The sequence below is a fragment of the Notamacropus eugenii genome, chromosome 3, assembly GCF_028372415.1.
Source record: "Notamacropus eugenii isolate mMacEug1 chromosome 3, mMacEug1.pri_v2, whole genome shotgun sequence".
Classification (NCBI taxonomy): Eukaryota; Metazoa; Chordata; class Mammalia; order Diprotodontia; family Macropodidae; genus Notamacropus; species Notamacropus eugenii.
Genome location: NC_092874.1, coordinates 367,939,712 through 367,959,088, shown reverse-complemented (window position 1 = coordinate 367,959,088; position 19,377 = coordinate 367,939,712). Strand labels below are relative to the sequence as shown.

Below are 19,377 nucleotides of genomic sequence, written 5' to 3'. Positions count from 1 at the left end.
TCCCTGACTTTCCAGTATTGTAAGATAGGTTTTCATACCAAGATGAGTGTGCATTTTATTCCTTCCTTTAGTTGAATGTGATGAGAGTAAACTTCATGTTTTCTCTTTCACCTCCCCCCTTTTTCCCTCCACTGAAGAGTCTTTTGCTTGCCTCTTTTATGAGAGATAATTTGCCCCATTCCATTTCTCCTTTTCTCCTCCCAATACATTCCTCTCTCACCCCTTAATTTCATTTATTTAGATATGATCCCATCCTATTCAACTCACCCTGAGCTGTGTGTGTCTTTGTGTGTGTGTGTGTGTGATCCTATCAACTACCCAGATACTGAAAAAAAGTTTCAAGAGTTATAAATATTATCTTTCCATGTAGGAATGTAAACAGTTCAGCTTTAGTAAGTCCCTTATGATTTCTCTTTTCTATTTATGTTTTCATGCTTCTCTTGATTCTTGTGTTTAAAAGTCAAATTTTCTATTCAGCTCTGATCTTTTCATCAAGAATGCTGGAAAGTTCTCTATTTCATTGAATGACCATATTTTCCCTTGAAGTTTTATACTTAGTTTTGCTGGGTAGGTGATTCTTGATTTTAGTCCTATTTCCTTTGACTTCTGGAATATCCTATTCCAAGCCCTTCTATCCCTTAATGTAGAAACTGCCAGATCCTGTGTTATCCTGATTGTATTTCCACAGTGCTTGAATTGTTTCTTTGTGACTGCAATATTTTTTCCTTGACCTGGAAACTCTGGAATTTGGCTACAATATTCCTAGGAGTTTTTCTTTTCTCATCTCTTTTAGTAGGTGATAGGTGAATTCTTTCAGTATTTATTTTGCCCCCTGGTTCTAGAATATCAGGGCAGTTTTCCTTGATGATTTATGAAAGATGATGTCTAGGCTCTTTTTTTGATCATGGTTTTCAGGTACTCCCATAATTTTTAAATTGTCTCTCCTGGATCTATTTTCTAGGTCAGTTGTTTTTCCAATGAGATATTTCACATTATCTACCATTTTTTCATTCTTTTGGTTTTGTTTTGTGATTTCTTGATTTCTCATAAAGTCATTAGCCTCCAACTGTTCCATTCTAATTTTGAAAGAACTATTTTCTTCAGTGAGCTTTTGAACCTCCTTTTCCATTTGGCTAATTCTGCTTTTTACAACCTTCTTCTCTTCATTGGCTTTTTGAACCTCTTTTGCCAATTCAGTTAGCCTATTTTTAAAGGTGTTATTTTCTTCAGCACTTTTTGGATCTCCTTTAGCAAGTTGTTGACCTGGTTTTCATGATTTTCTTGCATCTCTCTTATTTCTCTTCCCAATTTTTCCTCCAGCTCTCTTACTTGATTTTCAAAATCCTTTTTGAGCTCTTCCTTGGCCTGAGCCCATTGAATATTTATTTTGGATATTTGGGATACAGAAACCTTGACTTTTATGTGTTTCCCTGATGGTAAGCATTGTTCTTCCTCATCAGAAAGGAAGGGAGGAGATATCTGTTCACCAAGAAAGTAACCTTCTATAGTCTTATTTTTTCTCCCTTTTTTGGGCATTTTCCCAACCAGTTGCTTGACTTTTGGGTCCTTTGTCAAGAGTAGGGTTTACTCTGGGGGTCTGTAAGATCTCAGTTCCTCCAAGGTGGTACAATCAAGCATGTACACTGGTCTGGGAGCAAGTAGAAATTTTTGTGCCCAGAATCTGAATAATAGAGTTTCCTCTTCACAACCACCTTGCCTCCAGTTCTGCCATGAGGGCACTGGGGGCTGAGATTCAGATAAGCTGCAGGGGCAGGGCCACCATTCAGTGTGAGATAAAGATCAGCTGCTGAGATCCCTCAGGAGTGTTAGATAGGGGCAGGGCCTCTACAGAAGGCTGAGGTAAGAATCAGCTGCTCAGTGCCCCCAGGGATTTACAATCCAACAATGGATGTGAGCTGCTGTAGGGGCTGCTGTGGAAGTTGCTGCCATCTGCCTGATGCAGCAGCCACCTGAGGCTGGAGCTATGAGAAGGCTCTTCTTCCTTCTTGGCCAGCTGAAAAATCCCTGTCACTGACGTTTGGCACCTGTGGGTTGAGGGATCTGCAAACTGTTGGTACTGCAACTGGGGATTCCACCCCCAAGGCCTGCTCGCATCCTCCTCCCAGAGCCACACTGTGGCCAAGACTGGGCTGGACTCCACTCCGTGTCTGGTGCAACAGACATTTCCCATTGGCCTTCCAGGTCACCCTGGACTGGAAATCTCCTCCACTGTGTTTTTCTGTGGCTTCTGCTGCTCTAGAATTTGTCGAGAGTCTTTCTTTACAGGTATTTTATGGGCTGTGGGAGAAGAGCTAGAAATGTGCATCTTTCTACTCTGCCATCTTGACTCCGCCTCCCTCAAGCACTTTTGAAACATCATATGGTATACAGGTCTAGAATCTCTAGAACAGAAAATAATAATATTTTTCTCCATTTAACAAATATAACCTGGCCACATTAGGGAAAATTTAAACTTAATTGTTTCAGAAAAATGTAGATAATCAAAGGGGCTAATTAATTCATTCAATAAGTGAATGAATTAAAAATAATATCTTAAGCACTTATTATATGTGAGACACATAATTGTGATTGCAAAGAAAAGCTATCTATACAATCTCTTAACCTAAAGAAGCTTACATTCCAATTAGGTGAAGGCAGCACATATGACCTAGACTTTGTAAAGCATGGGGAGGACAGTCTAAAGTTATTGCCTTCTCTTTTAAGAACTCTTTTGGCATAATCGGCACAGTTTTACTCTGAACAAAAATACTTTATTCATCCTGAGGAAACATGATGAATAAGAGTTAATTATATATGTAAGAGTTATAATATATGAGTTAATTCGAGAAATTCTATATTCTATTATTTCCAATTCTTATAGTTATGAGAGAAAAGAAATATGAGTAAAATTTAAAAAAAAATTCTCCTTCATCCAATGAAATAGTCCGTTCTGAAAGCATCCTTAAGATATATAACACCTTTACTTTAAAGACTTTAATTTACTCAAGGCTAATTTCTCATAGTTTCAGGTATTACCCTATGCAATTTTGAATTCCTTTTTGTTTTGTTTTCAAGGCTGCAATATCTCAGAAGAGACGGGGATGAGAGTCTTCCTCTCCCCACACCCCACCCCCCACTCCCAACTCTTCTGTTTTCTACTCTTCACTCAATTAACAGTTGCTCACATTGAGCTTTAAAATGTAGACATTTAGAAATACCTTCTTCTTGGAAAAGCTAGATTTTACACCTAAAATTGAAAACAACTAATTTAGTTAATGTTTCCAAAGCTGTATATGTGCAAGGAGACATTGATAGCACAAATATTTTTAAAGAAAGGGGCACTTCCTTGTTTTCTAGGTTGCTCAGGCTGAGGGAAGAAAGATTTCTGGTATGATAAGACTCCTATTTGATTAAGTTCTTCATCTATTTACAGGCCCAGATAAAAATACAATAAATACTTCTTCAACATCACCCACACACTTATGCATTAAGAAAACAAAAGGAGCATTTTCATGGTTTCACAGATGAACATTCTACAAAAACAAATCAAGATTTCAATCTTGTGTTCTTTTCTTAAGTGTATGATCATATCCATTTAAATCTCAAAAGAATAATATTTCACGTGCCTACTGGATTTCCCTTATTGGAACTTACTAGATAGAGTTGTTCCCTTCACAAATACATACTGGAAAGACAAATAAAAAGCATAGGGCTACATTTTTTGAGGAGATGGTGGATTCAGCCTCTCCATAAGTAAGATGGCTCAGCCAAGCGAAAACTAAGAGACAGGATATCTTACATTGATAAGGAGATGATTAAGCAGCTCTCTTCACTAACTCTGAGGACAGACAGAGAAACTCTTACCCACGCACTACAGTTAATGAGATAATAAAACAGGTTTCTTCTTAAGGAATCCCAGATTCTTGCCCACCAGACTTAGAATAGAAACTTGATAGCAGGAATAAAGGGTTCACTGTTAAGTCCTAGCTTTGGTAAGATGTAGACTCCACAAGTAACAACTGTTTCCCAGTTCTCTAATGGAGATTAAAAAGAAATCAGAAAGCAGAGAGAAGGAAAAGGAAATAGGCAATCATTTTTTTTCCTAGTTGGCCTATGTTTGTTGCTGTTGAATCATTTTCAGTCATGTCTGACTCTTCATGATCCCATTTGGGATTTTCTTAGTAAAGATACTGGAGTGGTTTGCCATTTCCTTCTTCAGCTCATTTTACTTATGAGGAATTGAGGCAAACAAGGTAAAGCTTGTAAGTATCTGAGGCTGGATTGTAATTCAGGTCCAGTTCTTTTTTTTTAATTATTTTTTTAAAGTTTTATTTATTTTTAGATTTTGACATTCATTTTCACAAAATTTTGAGTTCCAATTTTTCTCCCTATCTCTCCCCTCCCTCCACCCCATAACACCTTACATTCTGATTACCCCTTCTATCACACCCCACCCTTCCCTTATCCCCATCTTTTCTCTTTTCTTGTAGGGCAAGATAGATTTCTATACCCCGTTACCTGTATTTCTTATTTCCCAGTTATATGCAACAACAATTCTCAACATTCATTTCTAATACTAATATATTTTTTATAGATATCATCCCTTCTGATTCAACTCAACCTGTGCTCTCTGTCTATATGTATGTGTGTGTGTGTGTGTGTGTGTGTGTGTGTGTGTGAGTGTGTGTGTGTATAATCCCTCCAGCTACTCAAATACTGAGAAAAGTCTCAAGACTTACAAATATTATCTTTCCATGTAGAAATGTAAACAGTTCAGCTTTAGAAAGTCCTTTATGATTTCTCTTTTCTGTTTACCTTTTCATGCTTCTCTTGATTCTTGTGTTTGAAAGTCAAATTTTCTCTTCAGTTCTTGTCTTTTCATCAAGAATGCTTGAAAGTCCTCCATTTCATTGAATGATTGTATTTTCCCCTGAAGTGTTATACCCAGTTTTGCTGGGTAGGTGGTTCTTGGTTTTAATCCCAGTTCCTTTGACTTCTGGTCTATCCTATTCCAAGCCCTTTAATCCCTTAATGTAGAAGCTGCCAGATCCTGTGTTATCCTGATTATATTTCCTCAACACTCAAATTATTTCTTTTTAGCTGCTTGAAATATGTTCTCCTTGACCTGGGAACTCTGAAATTTGGCTACAATATTCCTAGGAGTTTCTCTTTTCAGGTCTCTTTCAGGAGGTGATTGGTGGATTCTTTCAATATTTATTTTTCTTTCTGGTTTTGGCAACTTCTACATTAAGGGATTGAAGGGTTTGGAATAGAATATTCCAGAAGTCAAAGGAACTGGAATTAAAACCAAGCCAACCCTGCTGCCACCGCCTGGGGCCAGTGATGGGGGGAACACTTGTCCCCTCTTGTCCAGTTGGGAAAGCCCTCTTACTGACCTTTGAAGCTTCAGCACTTGTAGGTTGAAGGATCTGAGACACTCCATGCTGGGAATTCTGCTCTGGAGGCCTATTCTGGCCCTGTTCTAGTGCTACAAAGGCCAAGGTTGCGCTCTACTCTGCTTAGTGTCCCATGGGATAGACCTTTCCTGTCATACTGCCAGCTTACCTTTGGCTGGAAATCTCTTTCACTCTGTCATTCTGTGGCTTCTGCTTCTCTAGAATTTATTGAGAATCATTTTTTACAGGTATTTTATGAATTGTAGGGGAAGTGCTAGCGTATGTGCATCTTTCTACTCCGCCATCTTGGCTTTAGCCCCCTCAAGTCCAGTTCTTTATCCACTGTGATACTTGGAGGTCTGTTTTATGTTTAGTACATCACATTTCTGACACTAAACTATTAAGGGTATTCCATGGCCATCTTGAATATCTATCTGTGGATCAGAATTTATTTAAATAATTTACCTTGGTTTTCTTGAGAATCTTACCATCGGTGGGTTCGTTTCAGTGGAGATTAAATAAAGTGAGAAGCCAAACTGAAAGGAAAAGAAAATTATGAGTGCATTAAAGAAGATTGCTGACTGCTAATGACCCCTTAGCTTCTTAGGATACATATTAGGTTTCTGTAGCTTTTTATGCTCATTTGGAATACACAGACAGTCCGCTGTATCAAAGAAATAGAGTGAAATATGCAAGTCTTGGGGTCATAGGAGTTGCTAAATTTTAAGTTTGTTCCTGTGGGAATTTTTTTTTTCTTTGTGATTGGTTTAACCAGAATTCTCTGTATTGGCAGAAAATCCCTAAGATGGTGGAAAAAATGGGGACATTTTTGTTCATCTTGTTTTAAGGAGGGAAGTAAAGACCTCATAGCTCTGTTTCTTTGGACTTTGGTTGTTTTATCTGGGGAAAGGATATTTTCCCCAAATATACAGCATTCATGTTCATACTCCTCTATACTTCAAATCCTCAAACATCCATGACCAAATTAGCTTGGCACACTGGATGGCTGTTGTCAAGTGTCCTCATTTTGTAGATGCAGAAACAGGGTTAAGTGACTTACTAGGTAATAGCAGAGCTGAAAATAAAACTTTGGTCTCTTGATGCCCATGGTATTTACACAACACCACAGAAAGTGTAAGTGAGGCAAAGAATCTATGTTTTCCCCAGAAAGCCCCCAGCGTGGGGAACCCTTATTACTATTTGCATCTGAACTTAAAATGATATGAGAGTTCAGTATCAATCTAGTAAGTAAATGAATCACAAAAGCAATGGAATCAGTGTTTGAATAAATTGAGCAGTAAAAACCTTATAAGTATCTTTTAATCAGAAAACTTAATCAGTATTTTAAATGTTCTTTTTTTACCCCCTTTTTTCCCATTTGTCTTTTCTTATTCTGTCATTGACAGAGAAGCTTATGGATGATGCTTTACTCTCACTTCCAGGCTTATAATCATTGTGATAAATAATGTTTCCTGAAAATAGTAGTGTGGTTGAAAATTTTAAAAAAATTGTCCATTTAAATATGGAAAGTCTGTAATGTCATTGATGCCTATTGAATAATTCTGAATAATATATTCTTTACAATTTAGTAGAATGATACAATATGAAATCATTGTTATTACTCATATTTTGATTATATTAGAGATCAAATCATGTCTTTACAAACCAAATGTTAAATATTATTTATACTTTCTATAAAATAGCTAGCATATTGAAGAAGTAAGAGAGGAGTGGAAAGGTAATGAGAGGAGAGAGGTAGTGTTAGGTGTTATTCTGTCCTTGAACATTAAGATTAATTTAATCTTATACTCTTTTTGAAAATAAAAATGCAGTAACTTGGTCTAGTGCTTCCCTAATTCTATTCTCTAAGTGATTCCTTCTTTTCACCTTTTTATACAGATCATACTGCTTATATATTAGGTAATGGAATTACTTTGTAACAGATAAGATGGAAGAAACTTGTTATCCTTAAATAAACAGTAGGATACCGTTATGATTAAAAAATGAAAGATCGTAATGTAAAAGATGAGATCACTAATTTTTTGAGTATGAAGTTTTGTTTAAAATAATTAAAATGTGATGATGTAGAAAATAAGTTATTGCTGAAGCTGTCTATTGTTTCATTTTGTTCATTGAGTAAGTACCTTTTGCACACATACTATGTGTCTAGCATGTTTATTGTTAATTTCAGTTCAATGAACATTTATTTATGAAAGGCCTACCATGTACAAGGAACTATGCTAAGTGTTGGGCAAAAACTAAATAATCCCTCTCCTTCAAGAAATTATATTCTAGGGGGCGGTAGTTGGGCTTGTGGGGGAAGAGAAGAAACATATATAACTACAAAGTTATACTGTGGAAGCATTTTAGAAATCTCCCTTTTAGTTTCTTCAGAAATATTAAGCTGTAATATTTCTCTGATCAAAGAAAACAACCCTTTCCAGACTTCTGTTTGGAGGTAGGTTAGGTGGAGGCTTTTCTTAGAGAAACACATTAAGAATAATAACCAAGACTTAGAACCAAGAACACCTCTTGCCTCGTTAAGAATATTGCCTGCCTGGAGTGATTAAGCAATACATAAACCCATCCAAGGTCTGTCTCCTCTTCCACATACTCTGATGGGGATATGAGCCACTTTTCCTTTGAAAACATGGCGAGATACTGATTGTAGGGAGGAGATCTCTTTGTTTACGCTTGGAGAACACTGGAGGAAATTGTCAGTTATGTAATGCTGTAGTAAATATAATTTTGAAAAGTTAACTCAAAATTGTATTTTTACATGCTGTGTTTTTTTCTTAAGAGTCCAGAAATGTTATTTCAAATTATCTTGGGAACGGAAGAGGTATATCAGAGAGTATGGAGAACTGTACCATTTTGGATCTCTCTCTGTCTCTCTCTCTTTCTATGTCAGTCAGAGATAGCTTAGCTATTAGATTAATGTTAAATTAAGTAAAATTGTTTGTCAGACTTGTATCTAAAACAGAGAGAATAGTATTAGTTTTTCCCCCTCTTTTAAACTACGAAGTTATATGAAGTAGTCTCAAGAGGAAGAGAATGGGGAATCAGAAAAAACCTTATGTAGGAGATTTAACTTGTACTGTGCTTTGAAAAAAGGTAAAGGATTTACGAGCCTCATGTGAGGAAGGAGAGTATTTTCAATATAGGGAACTGTTTGTGCAAAGGTACATTTGACTGCCAGGGAGTTTCATGCATAAACAATTAGCAGGGGAATTTGACTAGAATGGAAAATAAATGAAGAGAAGTAAAGACTAGAAAGGAAGGTGGTTACTAGATTGTGGAATGCTTTTAAATTCCAGGCTGAGTATTTTGTATTTTGTCTCAGACAAATAAGGAGCTGTCAGTGTTTTTGAGTTGGAGGCTGGAGTTATATGATAGTGAAATCTGACCTTCATTTTAGCAGTTCTATGGAAGATAACTTTGTGAGGTCAAAGACTGGAGACAGAGAGAGACCAATTAGGAGGTGTGTGTGTTCGTCCTTTGTTGCCAAAGAAGATCATGCCATCAGAGAAATGATGACATGACTTATGCTTGACCTTGTTTTGAGTGAGTGAGGGCTGTGCAGGTCACCAGCCTCACTTCTCCTCCAGAGTCATCTGAATCCAGTGATCAGATATTTATCAGGATGGCTGGAGATGACCCAGGATGAGGCAATTGAGGTTAAGTGACTTGCTCAAGGTCACACAGCAAGTGAGTGTCAAGTGTCTAGGTGAGATTTGCACTCAGGTCCTCCTGACTCCTGCACTGGTGCTCTATCCACTGCACCACCTAGCTGCCCCCAATTAGGAGGCACTTACATTAGCAGTTGGCCTGAACTAAGACAGTAGCTATACTATTGATGAGGAGAAAGATGCAAGAGATGTTGTGACAATGGAATAAACCAGACTTAGTAGCTGATTAAATTTTTGTAAATTGAATATAGAAACCTAAACTTTATTTTTTAAATCAAAACTTTGTGAAGGAAGGGCTAGCTAGCACAATGGCTGGCAGAGTCCATATCCAAAAACACATCAACGAGCTAATGTTGAATTGAATTGAACAAGATAAAATATAATGGAAATAATAATAAAACCTTGTACTTGAGTTTGAAAAATAAACCTCACAAGTTTATTCAGAAGAGAATAAGAGAAGAGACTATAGTTTGAAAAAACATCTGAAGGTTTTACTGATCTACAACCTCAAAATTGTTTGTGTTGTGGCAGACAAGACAAATAAGAGACTTCATTAACAAAGGTAGGTTGTTCAGGACTAGGATAATATTTACTCATCCTGCTTTACTTTTTGCTGCTCAGAACATACCTAGAATCTCGTTCATTTCTTTATTGCCACATTTTTAGAAAGGATATTAAAAAGCTCAGACAATCCAGAAGAGGACTGCAATGGTGCCTAGTGTCCATGCTAGAAGACAGGTTGAGGGAAATGGGGATGTTTGGTCTAAGTAAGAAGAGATTTAGTGGGGATATCATAGCTGAAGAGGATCTGAAGAGTTTTCTTGTGGAAAAGGGATTTGACTTGCTTTACCTAACTCTAGAGGTCAGGAATAGTATGACTGGGGGGAATTTGCAAAGAGTGAAATGAGAAAAAACTTCCAAGTACTTAGAGCAGTTCAAAAGTACAATGGGCTCCTTTGGGAGGTAGTGCATTCCCCCCTCACTGAAGGTCTTCAGGTGGGAGCTGAACATTATAATTGGTACTTGTATCGGGGTATATTTTAGATTAGGTGGCCTCTGAGGTCCTTGCTACCTATGCGAATCCATGATTCTTTGAATTGTGTAAAATGCGCCTTAATTTCTCAGATTCACAAGAGGAGGCCTAGATATTGAATTTGGTATATTTATATAGGAACTTTCCCCCACCAAATTTGAAAAGATTTTTCATAGAAAATCACAAATCTTGAAAAAAATTAAAATTTATATTTAATATCAATAGAAGTACTGAGATTTATATTTTGTTAAGTATCTTTTTTATATTTTCACATGGTAGCAAGTTATAATATATGAACTAGACATTAACCCAAGGCATATTTACTCTTTTTTCTATAACCCATTCTTCCACTTATTCAGAAGGCTTTGGGCAAAATTTTAGAAGTAGGCCAAATATGGTAGTATTTGGGGAGTGCTTAGCAAAATGTCAGGTGCATAGTAGTTGCTTAAGAAATGTATATTCCATTCTTTATTAGAATTTGCATATGTTTTATTAATATTTCTTTTGATGAATATAATCTATAATAAGTTAAAAAACTTATAATGGAGAAAAATAACTAACTACCAAGATCCTTGATTATTTACCGATAGTGAATATGGTTTTGTTCTAAGTTACTGAAACTTATGGTTTTATTTTTGTGTTTCTTTTCAGGTGTTGGTTGTAAAGCATTAACTATCCTCTTCAATACCCTTGCAATCTTCTTGTACAAGCCTCCTCCTTCTGGCACTAATGTCACATTCCAGAGTGAGAATGTAGTTGTGGCTTCTGTCCCAGTAGAACCTGATTACAGCAAAACAAGACATGATGGATAAAAGACAAGAGAACATTCAATAGTAGAATGACTGGTTGTTTTTTTTTTTAAGAATTGTAAATTACCATTGCAGCATTATTCACACCAAATGGAAAAATCACACTTTTGGCATGGTCAAAAGATTTAACAACTGAATTCAATTTTCAGGTGTTTATGAATATTTACTTTTGCAGCTTCAAAAGTAAGTAAGCAGATAATTGTTTTTAAATTTCACTGAAAAGCTCCAAAACCTGGAGTATGAAGGCTATATATTTGTTTTTCATTTTCAAGTATCTGAAATTCCAAACTAAACATAAAAACAGAGACTATCTAAACTAAATTCCAAACTGAACATTGTAAACAAAAGTAATTGACACCGTTAGCACTGGGCTAGTAAAATATTAATCCATTTCATAAGACCTATGAACATTTCAATTGCTCTGATAGCTTAAAAAAGTCAAAACTTATTTATTGACTACTGTAATTTCAGAGTGTCAAAGCTTAGATTAGTCAAAGCTGGAAGTTGTAGCAGTATTTTTAAATAGGCCTAGGATGGCACTGGTTATGTAGGAGACAAGATTAGAGGGTCATATTTTATTTCAAGGTTTCCTACTTTTATCCTAGACACTCCTTTATCAAAACAAGCTACTGGATTGTGAGTCATTTAAAAATTGTGCTTTGTCTACTTTTTTGTATAATAGTAGATACTGAGTATAAATACTTTCATCTTCACTTTAAAAGTGTTCCTGAAGAGACAACTACTGATATTCCCAATGATATTGAAATATAATATTAACTATGTTTTCCTCATTACCCTCTTGCCCCTAACAACCCTAAAAATAATGCCTATAACTTTTACCTCTTTACCTGTCATAAGTATCCATTAAATAGGTTGCTTATGGATGAAATATTAAAAATTTTACCTTTAATACACTTTGAAAAATGTGATTAAAAGTAAAATGTTTTCACTGACAAGATAAACTATGCAGTTAGACCTTATGTAACTGGATCAGACTTTCAGCAGCCTCAGTCATAGGATTAACACTTTTTTCAGAATCAGAGAAAATAATACACAGCCCATGTATAAACTTCATAGCTGAGTTGTAGAGCCAACTTCACTACCTTTTATGATGTCAAATAGGGAATTAGCAGTATTGAGTCTGAAACCAGGCTGTCTTAAAATTTGCCAATTACTCTGGAGTCCAGGAGAATGCACAGATCAAATGTGAGACTAGAACTAAGAATCATAAATCAGGAAGATAAGAAGAAATTAAATTTAAAGAAATTTAAATCAGTTAATATAATTAAATACATGAGATGCCAGAGAGTAGTAAGCAAAAGGTTAGGAACCAGAAAGGCAAACCAAGGTCAGGTCGCATATGACTATTTGAGGACCAGAAAATAGTGGAGGATGGAAGGGAGAGAAAAATTGAAAGAACATGGATACCAAGCAAGATGTAGATTTACAGGAACCAAAGTGCCACAACAAAGGAAACTGGACAACAAACGTGAGACTTTGAAACAAAAGGAGACTTTGAATCTGAGGCAAATGCCAAAATGCTATTTTATGTTGCCCACTAAAGTGGAGAGCACTATCTAGAAAAAAAGCATGGGAATAGCTGCACCTGATGAGGGAAAGTACAGAGGTGGAAAATAAGGATAGATCTTGACAGAAATTCGGAGAGCAATATGAATGACATCAGAAAAGGGGGCAAAAGAATGATTTAAAAGCAACAAGAACAACAAAACCAGAAAAACTACAAATGTACAGAAGTCTGAGATCATTTGTAGTAGGGGTGAATATCACTATATACCTCAAAAGTTTAGCACAGCATCACTGTCCTGTATCAGTTCATTGACCGATCTTCAGAATGAAGACACTGAGTTCACAAGAAATGTTAAATTGTATTCAGTGTATATTGTTTCACGAAGCAAGGGAATATTTGGTGTATTTTAGAAACCAAAAAATGTTTTTCTTGCTCTCCTATGCAGCGCGTGCACACACACACAGAATGTTTAAAGGAGAAAGCTTAAGTTATTGGGAAAGTTCATTTAAGTGAAACACTTCATTTCTTAGTGATGTGAAATGAACGCAGTGTTAATTCTCAGATACTCAGATGAATCTTTGATCTCCTCAATCCAGGAGTTGCAAATTGCAAGTTGTGAATTACCTTTAAAAGGACAATTTTTCTCACTATTTGTAAGAAACTTCAATAGAGAAGTTGCCCTCTTGTTATTTTTGTATATAATTGTGTGGTATTGAATTTTTTTAGATTTTTAAGTATTGAGATTATGTTTGTAATGTATGAAGTAAAATGAATATGTACAAATTATGCACAATTATGATAGCTATGCAAATAATATAAAATTATAAATATTTGGGAACACTCAACTTTTAAAATATGGTATAAATTAAGATACCAGAATATTGATATGTTGACTAATTCAGCAGGGTTATATTGTAGGGGTATTTAAAATCAACTACTTAAATTTCTTACTTTTGTCTACTTGAAATCAATATTATTAAAATGTAACTAAGCTGCTTTACAAATATAAATTTATTTTTTTACCAATGGAAAATATTTTTATTTTGGAAGCCATTTGATATGTTCAGTGGTTTTTGATATATTAGCAAATGTACTAAATTCAATAAAGAGTACACTTTAGAATTCACTGGAAGAATCAATATACATACAATTATTTATAAAATAACAAAAGAATTCCCTCTTATACTTAATTAAAAAAAATGGAATTGAGGTAAATTATCTTTTTCTACAATGGAACCATAAGTAATCACTTGTAGGAAAACACTTCTTATTTCAATGAGCCCCAAATTTATGAAGATGTTTATTTTACTTAATTTTCTTAACCAGAAAACTCAGTTTAATATTTTATACCAAGTACATGTAAATTTTCAAAACATCTTTTAAAAAAACCTATCAGTTTGAGCAGCAGGACTTTATAACTAAACACAATGGACGTTATATCAAAACTGGAACTCATTAACTTCCTCACTAAATCTTCCCATTCTCAAAACTTTCTATTTCAGTTGAATGTACCAACATCCTCCCATTGACTTTGTTTTGCAACTTTTGGAGTTAACCCTTTATTCTTTACTTTGTCACACTGTATACAGTTAGTTGCCAAGTCTTAGCAATTCTAGCTCTGTAACATCTTTTTCATCTTTCTTCTTTTGTTTCCTCCTCTTCTTTTTCTTCCCTCCCTTCCTCTCCTCCCTCCCTCCCTCCTTTCCTTCCTTCCTTCCTTCCTTCCTTCCTTCCTTCCTTCCTTCCTTCCTTCCTTCCTTCCTTCCTTCCTTCCTTCCTTCCTTCCTTCCTTCCTTCCTACCTTCCTTCTTTCCATCTCTCCATCTTTTCCAGGCTGGAAGTATAGAAGCTACTCATAGGAACTGATTGGAATGGGAGTTTTGACCTGCTCTGTATCTGACCCAGGCTAAGTTACCTCCTCCTTTGTCACCTTGATTTATCCCCTCCCCCTTTCATTTACCCCACTGATTCCAGGAACTCACCATATTAATACCAAACAGTGAAGCTATTCCATCTGTACGACTTATAGCAGTCTCGAGCTCTCAAGATCAAGAGATTCCCCCAGCCTAAACCTTTCTGGTAATTGGAATTACAAACATATACCACCAGGTCCAGCTCATTCATCACCTCCCCATTTTAGCCACCCCTCTAGCTCATTCAGTCTCAACACTTCTCTCCTGGGCTATTGCAATAGGTTATATCCAGCCACTCCCCTCTTCAATCCATTATCCATACAACTGTCAAAAACATTCTTGAAGTGCAGATATAATAATATCTCTTTTGCTCAGAATTCATCGTTGGCTCCCTATTGCCCCCAAACTCTAAACTACAAAATTCCAGCTACCTCACCTGTTATTTAACATTTTGCATAATGGGTTTCTGGGCTTCCTCTTCAAAATGTTTGATTTATAGTCTTTTCATTTTCTTGGTACCACCACCATTTTCCAATGATTATTCTTCTCCGTAGAACTCTTCATTGAAACAGGTAAGTACAGTTAAAGAAAACAAATAAACACATTGCCATGCCTGAAAATGTATGTTTCAGTTCCTTACACTAGTTTATCACATCTCTATTGAAAGCCAGGATACATGTTTCACCATCAGACCTCTGAAATCATGATTAGTGGCCACATTGATCAGAGTTCTGAGGTCCTTCAGTGTTGTTCTCCTTTGCACAATTGTGGCCATTATGTAAATTGTTTTTCCTGATTATGCTTACTTCGCTCTTATACGTAAGGAGGATTTGCTTTTGTTTTTTTTTTTAAGATAACTAGTTTCCAGGATTCATGGCCATAAACAATCTCACTGCACTTGTGTATCATTGTGTAACGAAGATAATGTAAACGTTTGTGTTTAGCCTGTAAAGAGCTTACTGTGCCTGCACTATGCTGAATCACCAGATATTGCTGAAGTTATAAACTTGTGAGGCTATTGCTGGCAAATTGCCTTCTTTGTGTATTCCTCTATAAATCAAGTGAGCACTGGTCGGTAAGTGGGAATTTGTGGAATGCGTGTTTGTCTCCACTGGCCCCCATTGAGACTTAGGGGATGCTTCAGGAGTTGGTGCTCTTACTTTTACTCTTGCTGGCCCCTGCAGAAAGAATGAGTAAGAGTGTGTAGGTGAGTAGGAGCTGAACTCTCCCATAACCTCCAACATTGCCACCCTCAGGAAGAATAAAATAAATTAACCCCTTTTCTTGTCTCTACTGCTGTCCTATCTGCTGGGATTCAGGGTAAACCTGCAAGAGGCTGGAGCCCAGAAGCTCCTGTGTTGTAGCTCTGCATCAGTTCATATGACTCTTCGCAAGATTTTCTAAATGCTTTATACCCATCATTTCTGGCGAAAGAATACTCCCATATATTCATATATCACAATGTTTGGCCATTCTCCTTTTGATGGGTATTCACTTTTCTTCTGTTTCTTCAATAGGATAAAAAATTCCAGCTTAGCTTTCCAGACTTATTTTATACTAGACCCTTTCATGTTTTCTTCATTCCAGCTAAACTGTTCTATTTGCCATTTCCTCAGTTCTTTTCTTCACGCCTTTGCAAAGGCTTCCCCTCTTGCCTGGAATTCACTTCCATTTTCATAGAATTTGTAGCTTCCTTCAAGGCAGAGTATGTTTGCCACCTCCTTTGGGAAGCCTTTCTTGATGTCCCTTCTAATTACTTCTCTCTTATTCTGCAGTTACTTTTCTGTCTACATGTTGTGTCCCTTGGTAGAAAGTAGATTCCTTGAAGTCAGGGATTGTTTTTGTCTTTGAATCATCAGTGCCTAGCACAATGCACTTTATAAATATTTCATTGACTGAATAATTGTGAATCATTCATATTTAATCTATAAAGAAAAAGATGATATTCTATAATGAACTGTAGTTTCAATTTTAAGACTCAGTCTATAAAAATCATGGCAGACATAGCCAGGATAAGCAGCAGTAATAGTGGATAGCCATTGAAGGCACAGCTTTCAGGGAATAGACTGTGTAATCAGGGATTTTTTTTGTAAATCCTACTTTTATTGATACATTTTGTTTATATATCACATAATTTCTGAGTGTAATTTTATAAAGCAAGCTATCTCTTAGATTAAAAAAAAATAAGGGAGTGGAAGAGCAGATTGGCGAAACTAACCAATGCAACAATCATGTTGGAGATCATGTGCAATATTAGCCATCATTCTCCCTCTGTCTCTTCAAAGAAGGAAAGGAGGTTCATTTTCTCAGCTCTTTTCCAAGGCCAAGCTTGGTCATTAAAATTGCACAGTGGCCAATTTAATTTTATTCTTCTTCCCATTTACATTATTGTTTTCCAGATTCTGGTTATTTCATGTTTCATTGTGATATATCATTACATGCTATTCTGAATCCTTCACTCTTTATTACCCATTACATTCATGTACCATCATTTGTTGAGACATTGTAGGTATACAACTTAAACGGACAAATACCTATAATTTTAGATAAACATTTTTAGCTAAAAAGTTCATCTTTCTATGGGATTAAGGTATTGATTTCTGTGATAGTTCAATTCTTGTATTTCTGTGAACATTAAAAGCCCCTCCTTACGTATAAAAAGAGGGGAAAGCATTTTTAAAAAAATAGTGACGTGCACATAAATGTCTTGAACAATGTCTATTTGATGTAACTTTTGTATTATGTATAACTCTAGTAAATTGAATGAGTTGTAAAACTGTTTGTCTAAATACGTATACCATATAAGGTATTTCTGACAACACAAAGAATCTGATCTCTGTTAAGTAGTCATATGATATGTCTAGATTTGTATACTTATATATATCTCACAGATACTTCTTCCCCAAACTACTCCACGTACACTCAAAAAATTTCATTTCTAAATTACTAGAGATTATAATTCTAAATTGCTTAATCTTTCTTCAACAAATGTAATTACTGTTTTATTTCTGAAAATGGCCCTTTGTTCAATAAACTGTCCAAAGACATAATTGCAACAATTAATCTTTCTACATTCCTTTCTTTCTCTGTGAATCATGAAAATGAAGCAATACTCAGAAAATACTCATCTCAAAATCCTTTAAATGAAAATTTCTTACAGAGCAATCAACTTTAGAAAAACTGTCTGGTTACTCTGATATTGTTATCTATGTATTACTATTTAATTGAGATGATATTTTGCAGTTGAGTCACAATCTCAGTTGTTTTGTAAAAAGATCCAGATGATTCAACATAATCGGTGAAAAGACATCTCTTATTTGTAGGAAAACGTTGAGACTAAAATTGTGAGTCCTTTCTTTGGAGAGAAATGACTCTCAAAATCATTTTTATCCTTTTATTTGGAAGGCACAGTACTGGCAACAATAATTTAAATATTCTCAAATAGGATTACAACATTAAAAAAATCAGCATTATATGCTCAATATGTTGTGAACCAATATCTCAATAAGAAATAATGGGATTGGTGTTCAAATTTTTATTGTTATTTTATAGACCTTGAAAAAATCTAAATGACAATGATAAGGAATTTGTAAGATTGTATGTGCATATATGTACAAACATGTACATATATGCATGTTTATACACATATGTGTGTATAAAATACAAAATTATCCCCACATCAGAAAGATAATCATTAAATGGTTACTTTAATCAAGCAGTTCTCAGACTTTTTGGTCTCTAGTTGGCTTTGCACATTTAAAATTTACCAAGGAGCCCAGAAAACTTCTATTTATCTAGGTTATATCTATCAGTATTTGCTGCATTAAAAATGAAAACAACTTGAAGACCCTCTGAAAGGGTCTCAGGGACCTATAGGGGTCTCTAGACAATACTTTGAGAACCACTGTTTAGTGAATTATAGATTAGAATTATGACTCCATAAGACCATTAAATGTCCAAGAGTTTTAGGTATTTGTATCTCATTTTAGAATAGATTGCCTTGAAATTGCTGCAACAAAGAAATAGTGTTATAGTCCATTGGGGAAAAAATAAAACACTAGGGCTGGTAATCCAGAAAAACAATTCTGTACCTATCTCAACTTTTTATATTGTCATATTTCAACCCCATTTGGATAGCTCACTATTTACAAAGGACCTGTGGTGAATTTTTCTTTAATAATATCTTATTCTTTACCCAGTTACATGTTAAAACAGTGAACATTAAAAAAAAAATTTTGTGTTCCAAATTCTATTCTCCCTTCTCTCACCTCTTACCTCCTTAAAAGTAAGAAATTTGATATGTTATACATATACAATGATGCAAAACATTATCATACTATTCATTTTGTATAAGAAGACTTCAACAACAACAGCAAAAAAGAAAATGAAAAATAATATGCTTCAGTCTGTATTTGAGGGTCAGCGGAGGAACTGACAGAAAGGAAGGCAGATTGGGGGAAGTGGTGATGAGAAGTAAAACACTTGTGAGGAAGGACAGGGAGAATGTAGGAGAGAAGGAAAAGCAAGGGAAAGGAGAGAAATATATGATTATTATGACTAGAAATGTGAATGGGATAAACTTAGCCATAAAACAGCAGATAAGAGAATTAATTAAAAACCAGAATCCTATGTTATTTACAAAAAACACATCGGAAGCACAGAGATACACATGGAGTAAAAGTAATGAGATCGACCAGAATCTATTATGTTTCAGTTGAAATTAGCAATCACGATCTCAGACAAGGCAAAAGCAAAAATAGATCTAATTAAAACATCTAAGGAAGGAAACTTGCTGAAAGGCGAATTCTTTTGAAGATGAATTCATATTTAGGAAGCAGATATTTTGTAATAAGAAATTTCTTACATGTATGTTATTTGATGGTTTAAAACTTCAAAAGATCTGATTTAATTAAGATAAGCACATCCTTTGTTGATGCAGATTACAACTCTGTTTAACTCATTATGACATCACTGATTACATGATAGCCAATCTTGCATTGATGAGACTC

At 35.3% G+C, this 19,377-nt stretch overlaps 1 protein-coding gene across 1 annotated transcript in view; it reads left to right on the top strand.

The window, feature by feature from the left end:
• The window catches only part of LOC140496951 (solute carrier organic anion transporter family member 4C1-like), a 106,190-nt gene extending 92,609 nt beyond the window's left edge, over nucleotides 1-13,581 (top strand). Inside the window, exon 13 of the mRNA XM_072597372.1 lies at nucleotides 10,770-13,581. Coding sequence (XP_072453473.1) covers nucleotides 10,770-10,930 — 161 coding nt within the window. The 3' untranslated portion in view covers nucleotides 10,931-13,581. The remainder of the gene's footprint in view (nucleotides 1-10,769) is intronic.
• Nucleotides 13,582-19,377: the final 5,796 nt, after the last annotated feature.